Here is a 27,201-nt window from a genome sequence, read left to right as displayed (position 1 = left end):
ATGCGAAAAAAAGTGTCTGTAAGGAGCATGTAATAAAGCACAGTTGGTTAGGAGCCCGTAAAACAGTAGCACAAAGCTGCCTTGCATGACTGAGGCTGCAAACTGAGGAATGAAATCCAATCAGATCTCAGCCCAGTAGGAACTGACACAGCTGAGACCAAGTGTTGGTTAACAGTCTCGGTCTGTCTTACAGGCCAGTTTGTTCCTCTCCGCCACACACCTTGTGTAACAGTCCCTGCTTAAGACCATTATCCAATTACAGGCTCACCCAACACCACTAGAACATGCTGCGGGGAGAGTTTGACAACATGGGATAGACAACAGCGGCGCTAGGCTACCTCCAGGTCCTGTGTTAGGCTACCTCCAGCTCTAGACAATCCTCTAAGTCAGAGGATATTTATTTTACACATTAACTGATATTGTAAAGCTGATTAGCAGATACTTAGGCATAACCCTACGAACTTATACTGTACTATGTCTTGAATTCAAGCCTAAGTCAATTACAACAAATGCACTAGAAATAGAATTTAACCAGCTTTGTGTTTCTAGTGAAAGTGTCTGCCTGCCGGTCTGTATGCACGTGTGTCCTGCTGTGGCAGGATTTGGACAAGATGTTATGCAGGCCGATACTTTGTGCAGTGGCATAGTCCCAGAAGCCAAGCAGAGGGTTGGAGATTGAATTTTTTACGAGCCAGTGTTTATTTTAATTTTGATTTTATTTCACCAGGTAGGCCAGTTGAGAACAAGTTCTCATTTACAACTGCGACCTGGCCCAGAGAAAGCAAAGTATTGCGACAAAAACAACAGAGTTACACATGGGATAAACAAACGTATAGTCAATAACGCAACAGAAAAATCTATGTACAGGTTATATCCTGCCTGTTTGGCCCTGTCCGGGGGTATTGTCGGACATGGCCACAGTGTCTCCCGACCCCTCCTGTCTCAGCCTCCAGTATTTATGCTGCAGTTGTTTATGTGTCGGGGTACTAGGTCCGTCTGTTGTATCTGGAGAATTTCTCCAGTCTTATCCGGTGTCCTGTGCGAATTGAAGTATGCCCTCCCTAAATTCTCTCTTTCTCTCGGAGGACCTGAGCCCTAAGACCATGCCTAAGAACTAACTGGCCTGATGACTCCTTGCTGTCTGTCCCCAGTCCACCTGGCCGTGCTGATGCTCCAGTTTCAACTGTTCTGCCTGCGGCTATGGAACCCTGACCTGTTTACCGGACATGCTACCTGTCCCAGACCTGCTGTTTTCAACTCTCTAGAGACAGCAGGAGCGGTCGAGATACTCTCAATGATCAGCTATGAAAAGCCAACTGACAATTACTCCTGAGGTTCTGACCTGTTGCACCCTCGACAACCACTGTGATTATTATTATTTGACCCTGCTGGTCATCTATGAACATTTGAACATCTTGCCCATGTACTGTTATAATCCCCACCTGGCACAGCCAGAAGAGGACTGGCCACCCCCCATAGCCTGGTTCCCTCTAGGTTTCTTCCTAGGTTCTGGCCTTTCTAGGGAGTTTTTCCTAGCCACCGTGCTTCTACACTGGCATTGCTTGCTGTTTGAGGTTTTAGGCTGGGTTTCTGTACAGCACTGAGATATCAGCTGATGTAAGAAGGGCTTTATGAATACATTTTATTTGATTTTGTGCAAATGTAGTAAGATTAGGGAGCTTAGGCAATAAATAGGCCATAGAGGTGAAATATTTACAATTTAGCATTAACACTGGAGTGATAGATGTGCAGATGATGTGCAAAGTAACATTTAAAAAAACAATATGGGGATGAGGTGTGCTATTTACAGATGGGCTGTGTACAGGTACAGTGATCGGTAAACTGCTCTGACAGTTGATGCTTAAAGTTAGTGAGGGAGATATGAGTCTCCAGCTTCAGTGATTTTTGCAATTCGTTCCAGTCATTGGCAGCAGAGAACTGGATGGAAAGGCGGCCAAAAGAGGTGTTGGCTTTGCAGATGACCAGTCAAATATACCTGCTGGAACACGTGCTACGGGTGGGTGTTGCTATGGTGACCAGTGAGCTGAGATATGGTCGGGCTTTACCTAGCAAAGACGTATAGATGACCTGGAGCCAGTGTGTTTGGCGACGAATATGTAGTGAGGGCCAGCCAACAAGAACGTACAGGTCGCAGTGGAGGGTAGTATAAGGGGATTTGGTGACAAAACGGATGGCACTGTGATAGACTCCATCCAATTTGCTGAGTAGAGTGTTGGATGCTATTTTGTAAATGACATCGCCAAAGTCAAGGATCGGTAGAATAGTCCGTTTTACGAGGGTATGATTGAGGGAAGGAGGCTTTGTTGCGAAATAGGAAGCCGATTCTAGATTTAATTTTGGATTAGAGATGCTTAATGTGAGTCCGGAAGGAGAGTTTACAGTCTCAAACACCAAGGTATTTGTAGTTGTCAACATATTCTAAGTCAGAACCGTCCAGAGTAGTGATGATTGTCGAGCGGGCGGGTGCGAGCAGCAATCGGTTGAAGAGCATGCATTTAGTTTTACTAGCATTTAAAAGCAGTTGGAGACCACAGAAGGAATGTTGTATGGCATTGAAGCTCTTTTTGAGGTTTGTTAACAGTGTCCAAAGAAGGGCCAGAGGTATACAGAATGGTGTTGTCTGCGTAGAGGTGGATCAGAGAATCACCATCAGCAAGCTCTACATCATTGATGTATACAGAGAAGAGAGTCGGCCAAAAATTGAACCATGTGGCACCCCCATAGAGACTGCCAGAGGTCCGGACATCAGGCCCTCCGATTTGACACACTGAACTCTATTAGAGAAGTAATTGGTGAACCAGGCGAGGCTGTCATTTGAGAAACCAAGGCTATTGGGTCTGCCAATAAGAATGCAGTGATTGACAGAGTCAAAAGCCTTGGCCAGGTTGATGAAGTCAGCTGCACTATGTACTGTCTTTTATGGATGGCAGTTATGATATTGTTTAGGACCTTGAGCGTGGCTGAGGTGCACCCATGCCCAGCTCAGAAACCAGATTGTATAGTGGAGAATGTACGGTGGGAATCGAAATGGTCGGTGATCTGTTTGTTAACTTGGCTTTCGAATATTTTAGAGAAGGCAGGGCAGGATAGATATAGGTCTGTAGCAGTTTGGGTCTAGAGTGTCTCCCCCTTTGAAGAGGGGGATGACCGCGGCAGCTTTCCAATTCCAGGTATTGTAGCCCAAGAATTAGCTGGTAGACCTCTTCGGCTAACCGGGAGATGGGCCTTGCTCGAGGCTAGCTCAAGGCTAACTGGTGCTTGCTTCGGGACAGAGGCAGTAGCCACTCGGTTGCAGCTAACTGCGATGATCCGGTGTAATGGTCCAGAGCTTGCGGCAGGAACGTGGTAGAGAAAAAGCAGTCCGATATGATCTGGGTTGATATCGCACTGTGCAGACTGGCAGGTATTGACCGAGCTGAAGCTAGCTGGCGTCCGAGTTAACGGTGAAGACCGCTAGCAGTGGCTAACTGACTACTAGCTAGTAGCTAGTTAGCTGGCTAGCTTCTGATGGGGGTTCCGGTTCTAAAGTATAAAAATAGCAGATCCGTACCACATTGGGTGAGGCGGGTTGCAGGAAAGTATATTCAGTCCGTAGATGGAAAGTGAGATTAGTATACGGAGAAAAAAAAAAAGGAAAACGACTATTCATCTTGGATTATTATGGGTGTAATTCTCAAGTCTTGCCAAATCAAACACAGTGCGTTTGTAATCTGGTTTATAGGGCTTTGTCCCTCCCCATGCACAGATATGTAATATATCTCACACACATCGATTGCGCAGAGGTCACAGAGGTCATGACCAAGGCCAGTTGTAGGAGCAGGGCCCGTTTCACACTACAGAGCTAACTTTAACCAAGCTGAGCTGTACTGTACTGGCCTGGCTACACATTCACCATATGTGCTGGAATTGAACTGGGAAAAAGGACAGTGCGGAATGGAAAATATAATACCCAGGCCAGCAAAGTCGGACTACAGCTGGGACTTAACACTAATGCTTTCACAGGCACCTGGCTGCAAAATTATATTCATTTTTCTCCTTATTTCTTTGAAATCTCCTCCTCTGCATTTCAAAGCTAGCCAACTAGAAAGACAAAGATTTGGTACACAACCTTCACCAGTGTTCTCCACTCAATATAATATATATGTTTATAGATGTTGTTTATTTGGTGTATTGCAAAAAAAAGGTATAATATAATATATATGTTTATAGATGTTGTTTATTTGGTGTATTGCAAAAAAAGGTATAATATAATAAGTAAACTTGAGTTTACTGACTTCAAAGAGGCCACATTCAAGGCCTCCATCCCCCACTTAGTCTGACTGCTGCTCACCATCTAGAGGTGTGAATACCCAGCCAGCCTACAAGTAGATGGTAAGTGCTTTACTGCTGAAAGGGACTTGGGACCAGCAGCACAATCTTGTGTAGAGGGTGTGTTGTAAGTCCAGTCATTGTAAATAATGTGTCATTTTTTTACTTTGTGTTTGTGGTGTGTACACTTATGACATTTGATCAGTGTTGGCTGCTAACTTGGCCCTTATCTTAAATATTTCACATGTATTTGGAGACATTGGATCAGCATTCTTGTTGGGTCTGCTGTTAGTACATTTTCATAATGTATGACATTCCTGGGAGTGCGTAAACTTGTATTTTTTATTAGCATAGCATTTTTGAATTTTTTCTGTAGTTATGTTCTTGAAAATATATCAATTTACCAATTCAGACACTTTGGTACATTTGGGCAAATAGTGACAGACACCTGGGTGACTTCATTCTAAATGTTATGTGGATTGTTCATTCTTCAAGTATTCAGTTTGAAACTTGGCGCAAACACTGTTGCCCTCTTGTGGACACCATCTAAATTACATCCAGCTTCAAGGCTAGATGTGACCTTTCTCTTTCATTTCAGAGACGGTACAACAAATAGGTTGTTTTTTTCTTTGTATTTTCTTCTGCCAGATCTATTGTGTTATATTCTCCTACATTAATTTCACATTTCCACAAACTTCAAAGTGTTTCCTTTCAAATGGTACCAAGAATATGCATATCCTTGCTTCAGGGCCTGAGCTACAGGCAGTTAAGTTTGGGTACGTCATTTAAGGCGAAATTAGAAAAAAACGCGGCTGATCCCTAACAAGTTAATTTCTTCAGGATTGGTTTCATGTAGCGCAATGTCATGTATGCTGATTTTAGCGGAACATTTTTTTGTGGTACATATCGGCTGAAAGCTTAAATTCTTGCTAATCTAACTGCATTGTCCTATTTACAGTAACTATGACTGTGAAAAATGCCATGCTATTGTTTGAGGAGAGCACAAAACAAAAAAAAACACTTCACCACGACAGGTTTGATACATTCACATCTAAAGGTGAAATATGTACTTACATTCTGAAATCTTGCTCTGATTTGTCATCCTAAGGGTCCCAGAAATAACACGTCATCATATACTAAACGTTCAACTTGCAAAGAAAGAAATCTGTGAAAATCTAATGCCAAACGTTGTTTCAACCAGTCAAATTATGGTCATATTTATTAATCAGACACCCTAAAATGTAACCAGACTTCACGATATTGTTTGGCATTTAGTATATCCAATAGGATACCAATTTTAGTAACACGGGCGGTGTTCACTTGATTGACTGTAACTTTGTCAAACGAGCACCAATCGTGTTCAAACCAAGCTAGCTACATAGCCAATGAGCTGGGGTTTATGAGAGTATTTGGAAACCCAGTATCCGTCGCACAATCATCCAGTAAACCTTGCGCCAGGAAGCTAGTTCCTCTTGGACATTCATGCAAGAATATGGCGAAGCGCATTACATGCTGACCAGACCGGACACGTCGCTTGCGTCGCAAAATAAATGTAGAAATCCATGTTATTCAATTACTGCACACACTGCTCGCGCGCGCCAACTAGCGTCTGTGACACCAAGGGCTAAAATAGAAGCCGTTCCTATTTCTGACGCAGATCGCGCTGAAAGTAATCTCCTCATTGGTTTATAGAAGCAGGTGCCATCTCCTCATTGGTTATACCCACGTGGGTGATTGAAAGACAAACTTTGTTGCCAGTTGTCGGGGTAATACAATGAAAGTTTAGATGCGATCACCATATAAGTTCAAAGATGAAAAAGCCTGGAAGGAGGAGAGATGACGAGAAACGATTCGGTTGGCCGTTTTATGTGTGGATTAATTGTCAGAGTTGAGGTCCTTGTGCATTTCAGGTAAAATAACAACTCAATGTTTATATCCCAGGACAAATTAGCTAGCAACAGCAAGTTAGCTAAATAGGACAAATTAACGTTAGCTAGCAAGTGCAAGCTAGCTAAATTGCCATACATGTTTAATGCTTTTCGACCTGTCCCCAAATTAATGTCATTGGTTCAGAGTTTGTTTTGATATTTGAACCTGCATGTCGTGATCGCGTTTGGTGTGGGGGGGGGGCAAAATACATTTATGCACAATAGCGCACGCGCGCAGCCGGTTTGGGTTCCGTGTTAAGCATACCTGTGAGTTATGAAAACTAAGTGTTTTGCAAATGTTGAACTTACTTTATGGCTACTAATATTGGAAAAGCTAAATCAAAGTCCAAGTATACAGATTTTGGACGATAGTCTTGCAGAAAAATATAATCGACAACAGCTAAATGAGAGGATGCTAACGTTAAGACTGGTAAGTGAAATACGAGTCTTTATATTCTCTTATATTGCATCACATCTGGCCATGATTGGTAGTCCCATAGGGAGGCGCACAATTGGCCCAACGTCGTCAGGGTTTGGCGTCATTGCAAATAAGAATTTGTACTGACTTGCCTAGTTAAATAAAGGTCAATTAAAAAGATGAACAGTCGTTTGGTGCTGAATGTTCTGCCAAAATGTGAGTAAGTGAATGAGAGCCAGATCCAATATTATTTTCCTCTGATACTCATCCTGTGCTTGTTTATGTCAGTACATTACTGACAGAACGTTGTATGGTCCCCTGCCACACACACCGCAGTGTGGTCCTACAGGACATGAACCAACCATCCAAAATAACACCACCCCACCCATCCTCACCAGGGCTTTCTTCTCGCAGAGGGAGTAGACAGCCTCCAGGCTGGGGTCGGAGTGCATGGGGTGGGAGTACATCCTGTGTTCGAATGCCTCCACCTTCTGGATGATCTTCTTCAGGCCTGGGTCCTTGATGCCCATGTCATCAATGGGGTCCAGCAGGGGAACTCCGTCTGGGAAGCGCTTCTGCACCTCCTGTGTGGTGGAGAAGGGACCAGAGAATGAAGCATAAGAACAGCTTTAATGAAAGTAAAATACAATAAAACTATATATAACCGTCTCCAATGTCCCAGCCTGTTTTCATGGAATAAAACTGATTTCTGAGTAGCTTGAGCAATAGTGTTAATGGTTGAGAAAGGCATTGATGAACACAAGGCTGTCTCTCACACCTGTATGGATTTCAGCATGCTCTGTCTGTTGTCATAAGGCCGGAGGTCTTTGGGGATGTAGAGACGGACTGAACTGATAGAGGTCAAGAGGCGGAGCATCACAGGAACCACCTGATCACAAAGACAAATAGTATATTATTTTATGTATACAGTTCATCTCTAAATATATTAGTATCTATTTAGTATCCAACATGGTAGCCATCATCGACTGCAGCAGGAGATCCTGAACACTTAATGGGGGTTTTAAACACAAATACAGCACTAAAATGCAATCCTGACTGCTGCTATGTCTACAAGTCTGTGGGATCTTTATCTTAGCACAAACTGAAGAACACCTGATTTAACCTTTCCAGTTTAAATCAAACTTGTTCCCCTAGCCTGTACTTCTAGTTAATGCAGCATAAGGCATTTAGCAGAAGCCAGTCCAGAGAGCAGGACCAGGAAGTGTTTTAGCTGGAGTTTATTGGCTCCTCAGAGATAATATGAGCCAAGAGGCAGCTGAAGTACTCTTGATGTAGACACATAGCTCAGGGTTTAGGACTGGTTGACAGAACTAAATAACACAAGACACTGGGACTCTAAAGGGACTAGCGTACAATTGAGGGAAAATGTGCCGCAACAGCAGAGGCAGTTTTAATGCATGGAATTAGATCTGGGTTCAAATACCACTTGAGATCTTTCAAATACTTTTGAGTGTATCCTTTAACCTGCCTGGAGGGCCAGGTGGTGGGCAGGGTTTGTACTTTAGGGGCTGTTCTATTGGTCCATTAAGCCAAGCAAACTTAAGTCAAATGTACAGCAGCAACAGCTAATGAAATCAGGTAAAAAATAACACTGTGGGAGTGTGTGAATATGAACTCTTAACTGAAAGAGATCTAAGAGTTTGGAAGGTGTTTATATTACATGGAGGGTTACCAAACCAAATGTTTTGAATGAGGAGCATCTTTTCCAACCACACAAGCATGGTATGTTTCAATCTGAGAATGAAGGAACGTCTTAAATGGCTCTAAATTAGATACCATTTTAGAAAATGTATCTTAGACTCAAGAGGATATGCAGTATTAGCCAAACATTATTCCATTTAATTGTGTGGATGTTGCTTTCAATTGAAGAGAAGCTCTCTAGGACACAGCCCAGCAGCAGTTTGACCACTAACGCCTTGGCCATGTTCATTTCCTTCAGTCTCAAGGACAGTTAGTAACCCCTCCCATAATGATTGTGTGTGGACTACATTCTAGAATGTATTAATTTTGGATTCCATCCTACTGCTGACCACCAAACTAGGAATATAAAGTGTCCAGTCGTCACAGCAATGCATACACATGGACTATCTCAATTGGCTCTCTCACACAGGGTCAAATGTAGTGCACTAGAATAGGGAATAGGGTGCTACTTCTGACAGAGCCATGGCGTTTTCCATCATATGCACACCTGCATTTCACCCTTCTCCCCAGTGGCAGCAGGTTTAGCAGCCTCTGTAGCTGCATTCTTCACACTCTCCTGACTACAGTGGACCAGCACCTCCACCACGTACAGAGGGTCTGCATCACCTGTACTGGCCTGGAGAAGAAAAACATACATACTCAACATGGGCACGACACTAAGCTGAAGGACAACACGTACATTACACAAAGGCCAAAACATAAGCGATAAACTATATCTACTTTGTAGTTACTTTAAATACTAAATGTTGTTTTCAAAGATACTTTCTGATAACATTCAACAAACTCAGCAAAAGAGAAAAGTCCCTTTTTCAGAACCCTGTCTTTCAAAGAAAATTAGTAAAAATCCAAATAACTTCACAGAGCTTCATTGTAAAGGGTTTAAACACTGTTTGCCATGCTTGTTCAATGAACCATACACAATTAATGAACATGCACCTGTGGGACGGTCGTTAAGACACTAACAGCTTACAGATGGTAGGCAATTAAGATCACAGCTATGAAAACTTAGGACATTAAAGAGGCCTTTCTACTGACTCTGAAAAACACAAAAAGAAAGATGCCCAGGGTCCTTGCTCATCTGCGTGAACGTTCCTTAGGCATGCTGCAAGGAAGCATGAGGACTGCAGCTGTGGCCAGGGCAATAAGTTGCATTATCCGTACTGTGAGACGTCTAAGGCAGCGCTACAGGGAGACAGAACGGACAGCTGATCGTCCTCGCAGAAGCAGACCACGTGTAACAACACCTGCACAGAATCAATACATCTGAACATCACACCTGTGGGACAGGTACAGGATGGCAACAACTGCCTGAGGTACACCAGGAACGCACAATCCCGCCATCAGTGCTCAGACTATTCGCAATAGGCTGAGAGAGGCTGGACTGAGGGCTTGTAGGCCTGTTGTATCACCGGCAACAACATCGCCTATGGGCACAAACCCACCATCGCTGGAACAGACAGGACTGGCAAAAAGGTGATCTTCACTGACGAGTCGCGGTAGTGTCTCACCAGGGGTGATGGTTGGATTCGAGTTTATCATCGAAGGAATGAGCGTTACACCGAGACCTGTACTCTGGAGTGGGATCAATTTGGAGGTGGAGGGTCCGTCATGGTCTGGGGCGGTGTCACACCATCATCGGACTGAGCATGTTGTCATTGTATGCAATCTCAACGCTGTGCGTTACAGGGAAGACATCCTCCTCCCTCATGTGGTACCCTTTCTGCAGGCTCATCCTTACATGACACTCCAGCATGACAAAGCCACCAGCCATACTTCTCATTCTATGCGTGAGTTCCTGCAAGACAGGAATGTCAGTGTTCTGCCATGGCCAGCGGAGAGCCCAGATCTCAATCCCATTGAGCACGTCTGGGACCTGTTGGATCGGGGGTGAGGGCTAGGGCCATTCCCCCCAGAAATGTCTGGGATCTTGCAGGCACCTTGGTGGAAGAGCGGGGTAACCTCTCACAGCAAGAACTGGCAAATCTGGTGCAGTGCATGAGAAGGAGATGCTCTGCAGTACTTAATTCAGCTGGTGGCCACACCAGATACTGGCTGTTACTTTTGATTTTGACCCCCCCCTTTCTTAAGGGACACATTTTTCCATGTCGGTGGAACTTGTTCAGTTTATGTCTCAGTTGTTGAATCTGGTTGTGGTCATACAAATATTTACACATGCTAAGTTTGCTGAAAATAAAGTGAGAGGACGTCTCTTTTTTTAATCCATATTACCTTGACGTTTGACTTCTTTGAGAAATTAACGACTACGCCCCATCCAAAGTCAACATCTTCGTTTTTGACCTGTAAAAAAGGGTCAACGCAGTTGGCACATCTGTATGTTCAGTAATAAATAGTTCCTTATCTGAGCAAAACTAAGTTGTTTTCTATCTGCGGAAGCCTTATTAAACAGAACAAAGACAAAGTAGATGGGGAAATGGTGGAGCACATTTTGTCTGTGTGGTTGTGCAATATAGAAATATTTCAGTTGGTGGTGTTGGCTGTGGTATGAGTGCTATTTGTTTCTAACCTTGACCAATCTACCAGGCTGGAGGAAAGGAAGGCAGAACTTGGGTTTGTGGACAAACTCTTCGATCTCTTTGCCCAGTTTAGCCAGCTGCTGGCGGATCTTATAGTAAGTGACCACACTCTCCTCGTTGGGGATCTCTATGGCGTTATACATCTTCTCCAGCTTCCCCATCTCTGTGGAGTTAAAACAGAGATCAATCATACCCAGAGAAAAACTAGAATGGGGATTCTCGTATTCTATTCTAATTTTAAGGTGATCATAGCAAACCTAACACATTGTCCACAGCGGTGGTCAAACGACACAGAAATAGCACCTGATGTTGCCATGTACAGTGTGTACAAAACATTAAGAACACCTTGCTAATATTGAGATGCTTGCTTGGCGGTCAGTGCATCAATACCGTTATTTCGTAAAATACGGTATACCAGGCAGCCCTAAGTGACATCAGTAAGGGACCATAGCTATCACCTGGATTCACCTGGTCAGTCTACGCCATGGAAAGATCAGGTGTTCATGTTTTGTACACTCAGTGTATAGAGTTCAAATGCTCAAAGATAAAACATTACTTGTGCTATACTTAGCCAGACCAAATCAACAGAACAGAACGTTGAATGAACTTGGTAAATTAATTTGAATAAAGCACCACTGGCAGGAGAATTCCTATGAAAGAGGATCCGAGAATTACATATAGGACTAGACTTGAAGGGTTGTCTGCACTCACTCTCTACGACGCCGGGCACAGCCCTGTAGTGCTGAAACTGGTAGAAAGACTTCTCCAGCATGTACTCAGGGTTGATCTCCTCCACCCGCAGCAGGTTGAGAACCATGTTGTAGGTGAGGTGGAAGGCACTGTTGAGAGGGTCAGCTGAGCCCTGTGGAGAGCGGGAGGAGAGAGGAAGGTTAAACAGGTCGCTATTCAGCAGGTTGAGGACCATGTTGTAGGTGAGGTGGAACAGGAGAGGAAGTAAGGCTGAGCGATACATAAAATAATTTGATTAATTCAAATGTTTGTTTTTATGTGCGAATTTCCAAATTCCTTCATGGCAAGAAACGATGTTCTTTGTTATTTTTCGTTTATGTCCGCTTGTTCCCATGTTGTCTTTTTGGTCTCGTCTCCTTCGCTCCTTCTCATGTACACCAGAGATCTGAATATAATGACGAGATGCTCATGTTTCCACCCTAATAATGGGAGTTGTTGTCCCAAAGGCTGAAAGGCAGGCAACAAACTTATGTCCAAAATAAGCCCATAGAAACACATTGGGCTTATTTGGGACAGATTCTGGCGAGAGTGAAACCTCTCGCTTCGCCTCTTCCTCTGTTTACACACAAAAACACACACACACACACAAGCCGCCTCCCCCTGCAACACACAACAAATAAAGTTGAGAGATCACATCTTCCTCTCTGTCAAGCAGTTTCAACTCGCTATTTGCATTTGAGGTTTGGTCCAACAGAATGGGTCACATGGACACAAACACACAGACATTACACTGTAATAGAGAAGTTACCCTTTCTATCTACACCATTTTAATGTCTCAACTACTCAAATTGCAAGCAGAACAGACACTACTTAAACTAAAGTATCAATGAACATTGATTCTGGAAAATTAAAGCTCAGGTTGCAGTACCGCTAGCAGCTTTTTAGCCAAAGACTTATACTAGCTGTCTAGTCTGTTCTATAAAAGTGTAATAAGCATAAAACAATTATATAAGGAATTGGTAACTTGTTGTCATTCTGAAAAATGAGGCAGGTCATTTATTTCAACATCTGAACAAATTGGACAGACTAGCACGCTGTTCAAATGGTTGGAGACGGCTGTGTTCGTAATTCAACTGTTCTGATGTGTTCGCAAGTAAACAGATCCAAGTAGGCTAAACTTCAAGTATAAAGATTAGCTGGCTACTCACTAGCACGTGGACTTGTGCTTGAGAGATTGTGTATGAGACCCGTGTTCATTTTTCTATAATGCCTGCTTCAAGAAGTTAGTCATTATTCGTGCATTGTGCATGGTTCAGGTCAAATTTGTAACAAAAAGGGTATTTTCATAGACCGACTTAAACAAAAAAGCACGTTAAACTATTTGATTAAATAATAACATTTTTAGTGAGGCTTATATTTAGCATAAAAAAATTGCACATGAGATATACACTACATGGCCAAAAGTGTGTGTACAACTGTGCATCGAACATTTCATTCTAAAATCATTGACATTATTTTGGAGTTGGTCCTTCCTTTGCTGCGATAACAGCCTCCACTCTTCTGGGAAGGCTTTCCACTTGATGTTGAAACATTGCTGCGGGAATTGCTTCCATTCAGCCACAAGAGCATTAGTGAGGTCGGGAGCTAATGTTGGGCAATAAGGCCTGGCTTGCATTCTGCGCTCCAATTCATCCCAAAAGGTGTTCACATTTGTATTTAATTTTTTTTATTTCACCTTTATTTAACCAGGTAGGCTAGTTGAGAACAAGTACTCATTTACAACTGCGACCTGGCCAAGATAAAGCACAGCAGTTTGACACATACAACAACACAGAGTGACACATGGAATAAACCAACATACAGTCAATAATACAGTAGGAAAAAAAGTCTATATACAGTGTGTGCAAATGAGGTAAGATAAGGGAGGTAAGGCAATAAATAGGCCATAGTGGCGAGGTAATTACGATATAGCAATTAAACACAGGAGCAGAAGATAAATGTGCAGAAGATAAACGTGCAGAAGATAAACGTGCAAGTGGAGATACTGGGGTGCAAAATAAATAAATAAATACAGTATGGGGATGAGGTAGTTGGATGGGCTATTTACAGATAGGCTACATTCAGGTGCAAAGATCTGTGAGCTGCTCTGACAGCTGGTGCTTGAAGTTAGTGAGGGAGATATGAGTCTCCAACTTCAGTGATTTTTGCAGTTAATTCCAGTCATTGGCAGCAGAGAACTGGAAAGAAAGGCGGCCAAAGGAGAAATTGGCTTTGGGGGTGACCAGTGAAATATACCTGCTGGAGCGCGTGCTGCGGGTGGGTGCTGCTACCAGTGAACTGAGATAAGTCAGGGTTTTACCTAGCAAAGACTTGTAGATGACCTGGAGCCAGTGGGTTTGGCGACGAGTATGAAGCGAGGGCCAGCCAACGAGAGCATACAGGTCGCAGTGGTGGGTAGTATATGGGGCTTTGGTGACAAAACGGATGGCACTGTGATAGACTGCATCCAATTTGTTGAGTAGAGTGTTGGAGGCTATTTTATAGATGACATCGCCGAAGTCGAGGATCGGTAGGATAGTCAGTTTTACGAGGGTATGTTTGCCAGCATGAGTGAAGGTTGCTTTTTGCGAAATAGGAAGCCGATTCTAGATTTAATCTTGGATTGAAGATGCTTAATGTGGGTCTGGAAAGTTTACAGTCTAACCAGACACCTAGGTACGTGTAGTTGTCCACATATTCTAAGTCAGAACCATCCAGAGTAGTGATGCTGGACCGGCGGGCAGGTGAGGGCAGCAATCGGTTGAAGAGGATGCATTTAGTTTTACTTGCATTTAAGAGCAGTTGGAGGCCACGGAATGAGAGTTGTATGGCATTGAAGCTCATCTGGAGGTTAGTTAGCAGTGTCCAAAGAAGGACCAGATGTATACAGAACGGTGTCGTCTGCATAGAGGTGGATCAGACAAGCACCAGCAGCAAGAGCGACATCATTGATGTATACAGAAAAGAGAGTCGGCCCGAGAATTGAACCCTGTGGCACCCCCATAGACACTGCCAGAGGTCCGGACAACAGGCCCTCCGATTTTACGCACTGAACTCTATTAGAGAAGTAATTGGTGAACCAGGCGAGGCTGTCATTTGAGAAACCAAGGCTGTTGAGTCTGCCGATAAGAAAGTGGTGATTGACAGAGTCAAAAGCCTTGGCCAGGTCGATGAAAGCGGCTGCACAGTATTATCTCTTATTGATGGCAGTTATGATATCGTTTAGGACATTGAGCGTGGCTGAGGTGTACCCATGACCAGCTCGGAAACCAGATTGCATAGCGGAGAAGGTATGGTGGGATTCAAAATGGTCGGTGATCGGTTTGTTAACTTGGCTTTCAAAGACCTTAGAAAGGCAGGGTAGGATATAGGTATGTAGCAGTTTGGGTCTAGAGTGGCTCCCCCTTTGAAGAGGGGGATGACCGTGGTAGCTTTGCAATCTTTGGGGATCTCAGACGATACGAAAGAGAGGTTGAACAGGCTAGTAATAGGGGTTGCAACAATTTAATGTGATAATTTTAGAAAGAGAGGGTCCAGATTGTCTCGCCCAGGTGATTTGTAGGGGTCCAGATTTTGCAGCTCTTTCAGAACATCAGCCATCTGGATTTGGGTGAAGGAGAATTGTAGGAGGCTTGGGGGAGTTGCTGTGGGGGGTGCAGGGCAGTTACCCGGGGTAGGGGTAGCCAGGTGGAAAGCATGGTCAGCCGTAGAAAAATGCTTTTTGAAATTCTCAATTATCGTGGATTTATCGGTGGTGACAGTGTTTCCTAGCCTCAGTGCAGTGGGCAGCTGGGAGGAGGTGTTCTTATTCTCCATGGACTTTACAGTGTCCCAGAACTTTTTTTTAGTTTGTGCTACAAATTTCTGTTTGAAAAAGCTAGCCTTAGCTTTCCTAACTGCCTGTGTATATTGGTTCCTAACGTCCCTGAAAAGTTGCATCTCACGGGGGATATTTGATGCTAGTACAGTACGCCACAGGATGTTTTTGGGCTGGTCAAGGGCAGAGGTCTGGAGTGAACCAAGGGCTATATATCTGTTCCTGATTTTTTTGAATGTGGCATGCTTATTTAAGATGGTGAGGAAGGCACTTTTAAAGAATAACAAGGCATAATCTACTGATGGGATGAGGTCAATATCCTTCCAGGATACACGGGCCTGGTCGATTAGAATGGCCTGCTCGCTGAAGTGTCTCAGGGAGCGTTTGACAATGATGAGGGGTGGTTGTTTGACTGCAGACCCATTACGGATGCAGGCAATGAGGCAGTGATCGCTGAGATCTTGGTTGAAGACAGCAGAGGTGTATTTGGAGGGCAAGTTGGTTAGGATGATATCTATGAGGGTGCCCGTGTTTACGGATTTGGGGTTGTACCTGGTAGGTTCATTGATAATTTGTGTGAGATTGAGGGCATCAAGCTTAGATTGTAGGATGGCCGGGGTGTTAAGCATGTCCCAGTTTAGGTCACCTAGCAGTACGGGCTCTGAAGATAGACAGGGGGAAATCAATTCACATATGGTGTCCAGGGCACAGCTGGGGGCAGAGGGTGGTCTATAGCAAGCGACAACGGTGAGAGACTTGTTTCTGGAATGGTGGATTTTTAGAAGTAGAAGCTCGAAAAGTTTGGGTACAGACCTGGATAGTAAGACAACTCTGCAGGCCATCTCTGCAGTAGATTGCAACTCCACCCCCTTTGACAGTTGTCAAAGAGATGGAATTTCAGGATTTTCTTCAGGAAGATTTTTTGTCTTCCTAAACCAAGATTCAGACACAGCTAGGACATCCAGGTTGACAGTGTGTGCTAAAGCAGTTTATAAAACAAACTTAGAGAGGAGGCTTCTGATGTGAACATTAGAGGTCGACCGATTAATCGGAATGGCTGATTAATTAGGGCCGATTAATTAGGGCCGATTTCAAGTTCTCTTAACAATCGGTAATCTGCATTTTTGGACATCGATTGCGGCCGATTACATTGCACTCCACGAGGAGACTGCGTGGCTGGCTGCTTACCGGTTACGCGAGTGCCGCAAGAAGCCAAGGTAAGTTGCTAGCTAGCATTAAACGTATCTTATAAAAAACAATCAATCTTAACATAATCACTAGTAAACCACACATGATTGATGATATTACTAGTTTCTTGCTTGTGTCCTGCGTTGCATATAATCGATGCGGTGCCTGTTTATTTCTCATCGAATCACAGCCTACTTCGCCAAATGGGTGATTATTTAACAAGCGCATTCGCGAAAAAAGCACCGTCGTTGCACCAATGTGTACCTAACCATCAACATCAATGCCCTTCTTTAAAATCAATACGCAAGTATATATTGTTAAACCTGCATATTTTGTTAATATTGCCTGCTAACATGAATTTCTTTTAACTAGGGAAATTGTCTTGCGTTCCGTGCAAGCAGTCAGGGTATATGCAACAGTTTGGGCCACCTGGCTCGTTGCGAACTGTGTGAAGGCCAATTTAATCCTAATACAGACCATAGTTAATTTGCCAGAACTGTACAGAATTATGACATAACATTTAAGGTTCTGCAACGTAACAGCAATATTTAGACTTAGGGATGCCACCCGTTAGATAAAATACGGAACGGTTCCGTATTTCACCGAAATAATAAACGTCTTGTTTTCGAAATGATAGGTCATTATTATGGTCAAATCTGGAAACTAAGACTCGTATTTCTGTGTGTTATTATGTTATAATTAAGTCTATGATTTGATAGAGCAGTCTGACTGAGCCGTGGTAGGCAGGAGCAGGCTCGTAAGCATTCATTCAAACAGCACTTTCGTGCGTTTGCCAGCAGCTCTTCACTTTGCTTCAAGCATTGAGCTGTTTATGACTTCAAGCCTATCAACTCCCGAGATTAGGCTGGTGTAACCGATGTAAAATGGCTAGCTAGTTAGCTCGATGTGCGCTAATAGCTTTTTAAACGTCACTCACTAAGACTTGGAGTAGTTGTTCCCCTTGCTCTGCATGGGTAAGGCTGCTTCGAGGGTGGCTGTTGTCGATGTGTTCCTGGTTCGAGCCCAGGTAGCGGCGAGGAGAGGGGTGGAAGCTATACTGTTACACTGGCAATACTAAAGTGCCTATGAGAACATCCAATAGTCAAAGGTATATGAAATACAAATGGTATAGAGAGAAATAGTCCTATAATTCCTATAATAACTACAACCTAAAACTTCTTACCTGGGAATATTGAAGACTCATGTTAAAAGGAACCACCAGCTTTCATATGTTCTCATGTTCTGAGCAAGGAACTTAAACATTAGCACTCTTACATAGCACATATTTCACTTTTACTTTCTTCTCCAACACTTTGTTTTTGCATTATTTAAACCAAATTGAACATGTTTCATTATTTATTTGAGACTAAATTGATTTTATTGATGTATTATATTAAGTGAAAATAAGTGTTCATTCAGTATTGTTGTAATTGTCATTATTACAAATATAATAAAACAAATAATTTTTAAAAAATCGTCTGATTAATCGGTATCAGTTTTTTTTGGTCCTCCAATAATCGGTATCGGCGTTGAAAAAAATCATAATCGGTCGACCTCTAGTTGAGACCACTCGTCAACGAAGCCAAGGGCAGTTTGAGTTTTGCAGATACTGTCTTGCGCAATCGAAAGTCTTAGTGAGCGATTACAACAGAATAGTCAGAAGAGAAATTAGATCTCCAGGGGGGCCAGATAATTTAAAATGAGACATTTCACTCCCTGCCATTAATCTGTCATGTGTTAAACTGCCCCTTGGCCCATTAAAGACCCAGTTGTGCAAGCCTAAATGGATCTCAACCCAGGACCAACAACCCAAGGTACCAGAGCAGAGACATGGAGGACTGACTGTTGTCCCAGAGACAACTTTAACATGACAGACCCCTAAATGGAGAGAAAGAGGTTTAAGGTTTGGAGTTTGAGGCCTGAAAGCCTGTTAATCAAACCAAGGCTCCAGACTTCCCAGGTCATATCATGACTCCCTTTGCAAAACTTCTACAGAACTCCAAAAATGGATCAGGAAGGGGGTTGAGGTTTGAACGTTTAAGTCAGTTAATCATACCAAGAGTCCTTAGGTACCTGATGATATCATTGCTCCCTAAAGTTTAAGAGAAGTGTTTGGCTACAGCTGAGTGAGTTTGTAAATGACCCATGGGTCAGGAAGTTGCTAACGGTTCAGAGAAGTGTTTTTCTGCACACGCCTGTGTGTGTTCGGCTGTGGAGCGTGTTTGTTAACGACCTGAGGGCCGGGAAGTAGCTCTATGACCCAGGAGACAACCCCAAAATGACTGACTCACTCTCCCACTGCAGCTCAGGAGGATATGAGGGTCTTGGCTCAGGTTGCAATTGTAAATCCCTTAATCTCTCCACCCCCCTCATTGCAATCATTCGCAGAGTCTGTATGTCACTTGGACAGCGTGTGGAGGGGAGAGATTGAGTCGTTCTGAGAACACTTGGGGAGCTGTGTTGGCACGAGAACCATTGTGACATCATCCCGACAGGGGTTAGGATTATTGCAACGTTCCAAGAGTTACTGGTCTGGTGCTGAACGGATTTTACAACTGGCCAAAGTCTACAGGGACTCAAAACACATGTCTTAGTACGTACACTGTATAACGTCTAAAGAAGATATCAATGCCAAGACTTTAGGCATCCCAATGGTTTGTGTGTGTATTGACACAGTTTATACATGGAGATAAACTATGATGATTAATCATTCATCTCCAAGAATATGTTCCACAGACGCACACGGCTGTTATTTAAAAACCCCAGTGTGCAGTCTGTGGAGTCAGTAGTACCTTGAGCAGCTGTTTCCCTACTGCAGGGCTCATCTTCTCATCAACCATGAAGATGACAATACCTCTCTCGTCCATCCCTCTCCTGCCAGCTCGGCCAGACATCTGGATGTACTCGCCAGACGTGATCTAACAGAGAGAGAGAGAGAGAGAGAGAGATGCACAACTCATTAATATGGTCACACATCTGTCACACACAGCACGTCAACATTCACACAGATGTAATGTAGAGCAGAATAAATGTGTAGGACCAATGAAACAAGGAAAACTTTCAGTTTCTAGTCATTCAAACCCATGTGTACAGAATGTCATGGGAAGGATTCTTTTAGAGGTCTACATGTACATGTTCAAATGCTTTTTTCTGAACCAAATACGAGCTAGAACAGTCAGCGGGGGTATGCTCCTGAAGGTGGATTGTTTTTTTATGCAACATCTACATTACTTGGCGCCAATCCCCCAAACGTGTAAATATTATAAATTGTAATTCTTGTATTATAAAGAGGGCACCGGAGAACAAGGCTGACGTTTTCCGTATTCATAAACAATTGTGTTTTTTATTTGTTTCTTTTCGTCGTTTGTAAATGATTATTTTTTACTAATATTGTACATAATGTTGCTGCTACCGTCTCATATGACCGAAAAGAACTTGAGGAAATCAGAACACCGATTACGCACCATGGACTGGCAGAATCCTTTTTACCCTTTAACAACTCCGACGAGCCTGACGTGTATGATATACTGCTTCATTTGTATAAAGGCAGAGAAAAAGGGGCCAGAAGGAGAACTGCCTTCTGAGAACTCGTACGCGATCGAATAAAGCCCCACTTCCCTCCATTCTGCTAGCAGACGTGCAATCTTTGGAAAATAAAATCGATGACCTACGCGGAAGATTAAACTACCAACGGGTCATTCAAAAGTGTAATATCTTATGCTTCACTGAGTCGTGGCTGAACGACGACACCATCAACATACAGCTGGCTTGTTATACGCTGTATCAGCAGGATAGAACAGCAGAGTCTGGTAAGACAAGGAGCGGCAGACTATGTATTTTTGTAAATAACAGCTGGTGCACAATATCTAAGGAAGTCTCAAGGTTTTGCTCACCTGAGGTAGAGTATCTCATGATACGCTGTAGACCACACTATCTACCAAGAGTTTATCATCTGTATTTTTCGTAGGTGTCAATATACCACCACAGACGGATGCTGGCACAAAGACCGCACTGAATGAGCTGTATTCTGCCATAAGCAAATAGGAAAACGCTCACCCAGAGACGCCACTCCTCGTAGCCGGGGACTTGAATGTAGGGAACATTAAATATGTCTTACCAAATTTCAATTAGCATGGTAATTTTCAACCAGAGAGAGAAAAAAAAACTAGACCACCTTTACTCCATACACAGAGACGTATACAAAGCTCTCCCTCGCCATCCATTTGGCAAATCTGACCATAATTCAAGCCTCATGATTCCGGGCTTACAAGCAAACATTAAAGCAGGAAGGACCAGTGACTCAAACAATAAAAAGTGGTCATATGAAGCAGATGCTGAGCTACAGGACTGTTTTGCTAGCACAGACTGGAATATGTTCCGGGATTCCGCCTATGGAATACACCACATCAGTCATTGGCTTCGTCAATAAGTACATCAATGATGTCGTCCCCACAATGACCTACATACGCCAACCAGAAGCCATGAATTACAGGCAACATCGCACTGAGCTAAAGGCTAGAGCTGCTGCTTTCAAAGAGTGGGATTCTAACCCGGGAGCTTATTAGAAATCCCGCTACGCCTTCCGACGAACCTTCAATTAGGGAAAGCGGCAATACAGGACTAAGATCGAATCGTACTACACCGGCTCTGATGCTCGTCGGATGTGGCAGGGCTTGCAAACCATTAGACTACTAAGGGAAGCACTGCCGAGGACTGCCCAATGACACGAGCCTACCAGAGGAGCTAAACTACTTCTATGCTCGCTTCGAGGCAAATAACACTGAAACATGCATGAGATGCACCAGCTGTTGCCGGAAGACTGTGTGATCACGCTCTCTGCAGCCGATGTAAGACCTTTAAACAGGCCAACATTCACAAGGCCGCAGGGCCAGACAGATTACCAGGACGTGTACTGCGAGCATGCGCTGACCAACTGGCAAGTGTCTTCACTGACATTTTCAACCTCTCCCTGTCCGAGTCTGTAATACCAACATGTTTTAAGCAGACCATCATAGTGTTCTTGGGCACAGGGACTCAGGTAACCTGCCTAAATGACCACCGACCCATAACACTCACGTCTGTAGCCATGAAGTGCTTTGAAAGGCTGGTCATGGCGCACATCAACACCATTATTCCAGAAACCCTAGACCCATTCCAATTTGCATACCTCCCCAACAGATCCACAGATGATGCGATCTCTATTGCACTCCACACTGCCCTTTCCCACCTGAACAAAAGGAACACCTATGTGAGAATGCTATTAATTGACCACAGCTCAGCGATCAATGTCATAGTGCCCTCAAAGTGCATCAATAAGCTAAGGTCCCTGGGACTAAACACCTCCCTCTGCAACTAGATCCTGGACTTCCTGACGGGCTGCCCCCAGGTGGTAAAGGTAGGTAACAACACCTCCACGCTGATCCTCAACAGAGGGGACCCTCAGGGGTGCGTGCTCAGTCCCCTTCTGTACTCCTTGTTCACTCATGACTGCTCAGCCAAGCATGACTCCAACACCATCATTAAGTTTGCCGATGACACAACAGTGTTAGGCCTGATCACCGACAACAACGAGAGAGCCTATGGGGAGGTGGTCAGAGACCTGGCCGTGTGGTGCCAGGACAACAACCTCTCCCTCAACGTGATCAAGACAAAGGAGATGAATGTGGACTACAGGAAAAAGAGGACAGCGCGCGCCCCCATTCTCATCGACAGGGCTGTAGCGGAGCAGGATCAGAGCTTCAAGTTCCTTGGTGTCCACATCACCAACAGTTGTGAAGAGGGCACGACAAAACCTATTCCCCCTCCGGAGACTGAAAAGATTTGGCATGTGTCTTCAGATCCTCAAAAGGTTCTACAGCTGTACCATCACGAGCATCCTGACTGGTTGCATCACTACCTGATATGGAAACTGCTCGGCCTCCAACCGCAAGGCACTACAGAGGGTAGTGCGAACGGCCCAGAACATCACTGGGGCCAAGCTTCCTGCCATCCAGGACCTCTATACCAGGCGGTGTCAGAGGAAGGCCCTAAAAATTGTCAAAGACTCCAGCCACCTTGGTAATAGACTTATCTCTGTTACCGCACAGCAAGCAGTACCGGAGCGCCAAGTCTAGGTTGAAGAGGCTTCTAAACAGCTTCTACCCCCAAGCCATAAGACACCGCAATGTCTAATCAAATGGCTACCCAGATTATTTGCACCCCCCCCTTTTACACCGCTGCTACTCTCTATGCATAGTCACTTTAATAACTCCACCTACATGTACATATTACCTCAACTAACCGGTGCCCCCGCACATTGACTCTGTACCGGTACCCCTGTATATAGTCTCGCTATTGTTATTTTACGGCTGCTCTTTAATTACTTGTTACTTTTATTTCTTATTCTTATTTGTTTTTAACTGCATTGTTGGTTAGGAGCTCGTAAGTAAGCATTTCACTGTAAAGTCTACACCTGTTGTATTCAGCATTTCACTGTAAAGTCTACACCATTTCACTGTAAAGTCTACACCTGTTGTATTCAGCATTTCACTGTAAAGTCTACACCTGTTGTATTCGGCACATGTGACAAATAAAACTTGATTTGATTCTTATGCAAAAATGTTTATTATATTCTACTAAGCCATTTACTTTATGATCATATTCTTAACTTTTATTGTGGTTGTTGCATTGTCGAGGAGGAACCTGCAAGTAAGCATTTCGTTGGACGGTGTTTACCATGTGTATCCCAGACTAGTAAAACTTGAAACTTTACCCTGGCGTTGCAACACCTCTTCAGAACATTAACATGGAGGAGAGCTGGAATGCCTTGATTTGCCCCTTGGCTTTAAAACCCTCTGCTTTACTAACGCTGCATGACACACATGGCCCTGATTAGGCTAATCAACAGATTTTCTTTCATCTCTAACTGTATAAACATTCTCTGCCACGAAACTAACCCGAACAGCTCTGTTGATACCTTCGTCATGCAGATTCAATCATAATCTCTTGGGCATTTTTGGTGCTCTACATCATAAGGTCCTGATTATAAGACTGGCTCTGGATGGTCCTCTCCTCATAAATCTCTGAGAGGGGGAAGGGGAGGAGGGAGGGATGGAGAAAGATGAGCATATGGAGCGAGATAAGAGGGAGCAGTCACCCCACGAAGAGGCCCTGGATTTCTGCTCTCTGTTTTGTTACTGAGGGAGGAAAGGAGAGAGGGGGGAGAGGAGAAGGGAAGCCTTGACTGCATGCGTGGTGTTCTGGCACCAGTTTAACCACACCAGATGTTATTCGCGAGCCTCTTGGACAGCCGCTTCCCTTTCCCTCTCTCCTCATCTTTTCTCCCCCATATCCCTCTCCGAGCCAGAGGTGTAACGATCTGGCCCTTTCATTCCCAACAGCTTGATTCACGGCCGGCCCCGTGGCCCCCAGCTCCTCACAAACAATACGTGGCTGTTTATCTTACGCCAGAGACTCCCAGCTCCCTCTGTGCTCCCTCCGTGGCCTTATAAAGGCGTCAATGCACACACACACACAACGGAAATGATGAACCCTCAATATGACCTGTTAGACAGAGAGAAGAGCGCGTGGTACAATCACAGGTATGTGAGAGCCAGGCTCATCAAAACGAGTGTTACCCGGCGGGAGCCTGGCCCATCAAAAGGTGTGTTACCCAGCGGGAGCCTGGCTCATCAAAAGGTGCGTTACCCAGCGGGAGCATGGCTTATTAAAAGGTGTGTTACCCATCGGAAGTCTTTGCCGTCAAACTTGCGTGCGCTGGTGAACAGGACGGTGCGGGCAGGCATGTTGATGCCCATGGCAAAGGTCTCTGTGGCAAACAACGCCTGAGGAGAGAGGATCAACAACAATACATTTAACAAACTCACTCCAATTTAAAACACACAGGAATGGCTATAGCTTTTTCACCCTATTGAGCTGAGATTAGCCGAGGTATACTGTGCTAGTCTGGTTGGATCCATAATAGTTGCTGGAACCGTGCTGGAAATGACCATATCCAAGCCAGCACAGTATGTTTGGGGTGGGAGTGATAGCGTGAAAAGGTTTCAAGTGAATGACAACGTTCTGTATAAGTTAAAGTGAGATCCAGGTAAGTTCCAGACCGGCAAGGCCTACCTTAATTAGCCCCTCAGAGAAGAGGATCTCAATGGTTTCCTTCAGGATGGGGAGCAGTCCCCCGTGGTGAATCCCTATACCTCTCTTCAGTAGTGGTAGAACATTCTCTACCTGGAAACACAGCAATAATAAGTCATTTGATGAATAACACATTTATTGTTAAAGACACACTAACATATGTCAAAGACAGGACAATCTAGAAATCAGTGAAGCCATACAATGATGTCAGATCAAAATGTAAAACTATTTTTTTTTTTTTTACTGTTCACATTAGCTTAAGCCAGCCATCCATCTGAAGAATAAAAATATGCTGTCCTCCTCTGACCCTAGCAGAGCCACACACATGGTTGTGACCATTACCAGACCCTCTGAGCCAGCCTTCAAACTGCAGCAGCCTTCTGACAGCTCTACTACACTATAAACCAACGACCACCGCTCAGTAGAATTTTACATTTGTCACTCAGCAGATGCTCTTACCCAGAGCGACTTACAGGAACAATTAGGGTTAAGTGCCTTGCTCAAGGGATTATGTTGACAGGTTAACTTAGTCGGTTCAAGGATTCGAACCAGCAACCTTTCGTTACTGTCCCAATTGTCTTAAATCGCTAGTCTGCCTGCTCAAACTACACAAACAGAAACAACCACAGAAGAACACATCCTATACAGCCTGAACTAACGGTATAAAGGGATAGAGAAATAAGGAAATATAGTGTGTGCTTGTAATCAAAACCACTAGCGCGAACCACAGAGAGACTGGTGGAAACTTTTACAGGCTAATAAAGAATCCACTTTCAGAACCTCCAAAATATCTCTGCATGTCACCGATCTGAACCATTTCAGAACAAGCTCTTCACGTTGCTCTTTGCTGTGGCTCGTGTGTTAGAGTTCTAATAGCCATGGATGACCACACATCAAGGAGACCCAATTCACACAGACTTTATTAGAGTGGAGTTCAACATGACAGGAGACTTTTCTTCTGCCTCTATTGACATTGTATGGGATGCATGAATTGGCTGATTTAAGTGAGAACAGCATGTATTGCAAACAAGCAAATCAGGCTTTTTTCAGTGTGTGGGCATGTATATATTTAATGATATTCAAATCAACCGACCCACCTGAGGCAGCTTCTTGTCATCGTCAGACAGACAGTCTACAGCGTTGTTAAACACCTCCTCTACAAGCTGCTTCTCCTCATCTGGAAAAACAAATGGGACATGTGCATATTAACTGACACGGTCGACCATCAGACGTGTATAGTGCCACTTCCGCCACCACTCCAAAGATCAACAGCCTTCTACATTTACATGAGTCAATTGAGCAGACAATTATCCAGAGCCAATTACAGTATTGAGTCATTTAGCAGACCCTCTTATCCAGAGCCACTTACAGTATTGAGTCATTTAGCAGACTCTTATCCACTACAGTAGTGAGTCATTTAGCAGACACTCTTATCCAGAGCCACTTACAGTAGTGAGTCATTTAGCAGACGCTCTTATCCAGAGCCACTTACAGTAGTGAGTCATTTAGCAGACGCTCTTATCCAGAGCCACTTACAGTAGTGAGTGCATACATTTTTGTACTGGTCCCCAATAGGAATCGAACCCACAACCCTGGCGTTGCAAACGCCACGCTCTACAGACAGCCACACAGGACCCTCTGACAGGGCAGGTAGTGAGTGTTTTGTCTGAGAACAATGTTGCAGCGCAGACCATGTAAAAGTACATGCAGTGATAGACAGTCTGATGGATCAGACCAGGAACTGAGGCAAACAGGAATAAAATACATGCAGATATGATAACCCACAGCCATTTTCATATTCAAATACATGACTTGTATTTGCACTCCACGGTGACTGTAGGCAGGACCCTGTGTGTGCGGGTATGGGAGGGTGCGCCTCTCCTCTCCTCTCCTATAAATGTGTTCACACCGCTATAGAAATACTAGACGCCATGGTCACATTACTATACAGACACCAGACATACACCACACAGGCGCCACACCATACAGACACCACACACACCAGACACCATACACACCAGACACCATACAGACACCACACACACCAGACAGGCGCCACACCATACAGACGCCACACTATACAGACGCCACACCATACAGACATTATACAGGCGCCACACCATAGACACTATACAGGCGCCAGAGCATACAGACACTATTCATGGGCCACACCACACAGACACTATACAGGTGCCATATAGTCGACACACCATAGTAGCCACACCATACAGGCGCCACACCATACAGACACCATACAGGTGCCACACCATACAGACACCATACAGGCGCCACACCATACAGACACCACACAGACGCCACACCATACAGACACCACACAGACGCCACACCATACAGACACCACACAGACAATACAGGCGCCACACCATACAGGCACTATACAGGCGC

The 27,201-nt window shown here is 44.2% G+C and overlaps 1 protein-coding gene across 2 annotated transcripts in view; it reads right to left on the bottom strand.

The window, feature by feature from the left end:
* mtrex (Mtr4 exosome RNA helicase) overlaps positions 1-27,201 on the bottom strand; it is a 55,865-nt gene that overhangs the window by 12,550 nt on the left and 16,114 nt on the right. Inside the window, exons 11-20 of one of the 2 annotated variants that reach the window (XM_036936984.2) lie at positions 25,893-25,972; positions 24,778-24,888; positions 24,387-24,488; positions 19,458-19,583; positions 11,643-11,793; positions 10,922-11,094; positions 10,627-10,695; positions 8,885-9,013; positions 7,454-7,564; positions 7,071-7,259 (exon numbers count right to left, since the gene is read on the bottom strand). In XM_036936984.2, the coding sequence (XP_036792879.1) occupies positions 7,071-7,259; positions 7,454-7,564; positions 8,885-9,013; positions 10,627-10,695; positions 10,922-11,094; positions 11,643-11,793; positions 19,458-19,583; positions 24,387-24,488; positions 24,778-24,888; positions 25,893-25,972 (1,241 nt within the window). The remainder of the gene's footprint in view (positions 1-7,070; positions 7,260-7,453; positions 7,565-8,884; positions 9,014-10,626; positions 10,696-10,921; positions 11,095-11,642; positions 11,794-19,457; positions 19,584-24,386; positions 24,489-24,777; positions 24,889-25,892; positions 25,973-27,201) is intronic. The other variant, XM_090191773.1, reaches the window with a different exon arrangement.

Source organism: Oncorhynchus mykiss, chromosome 12, assembly GCF_057628025.1.
Source record: "Oncorhynchus mykiss isolate SJ-2025 chromosome 12, ASM5762802v1, whole genome shotgun sequence".
Lineage (NCBI taxonomy): Eukaryota > Metazoa > Chordata > Actinopteri > Salmoniformes > Salmonidae > Oncorhynchus > Oncorhynchus mykiss.
Note: the sequence above shows the minus strand (reverse complement) of the source record. Positions and strands in the feature narration are given on the sequence as shown.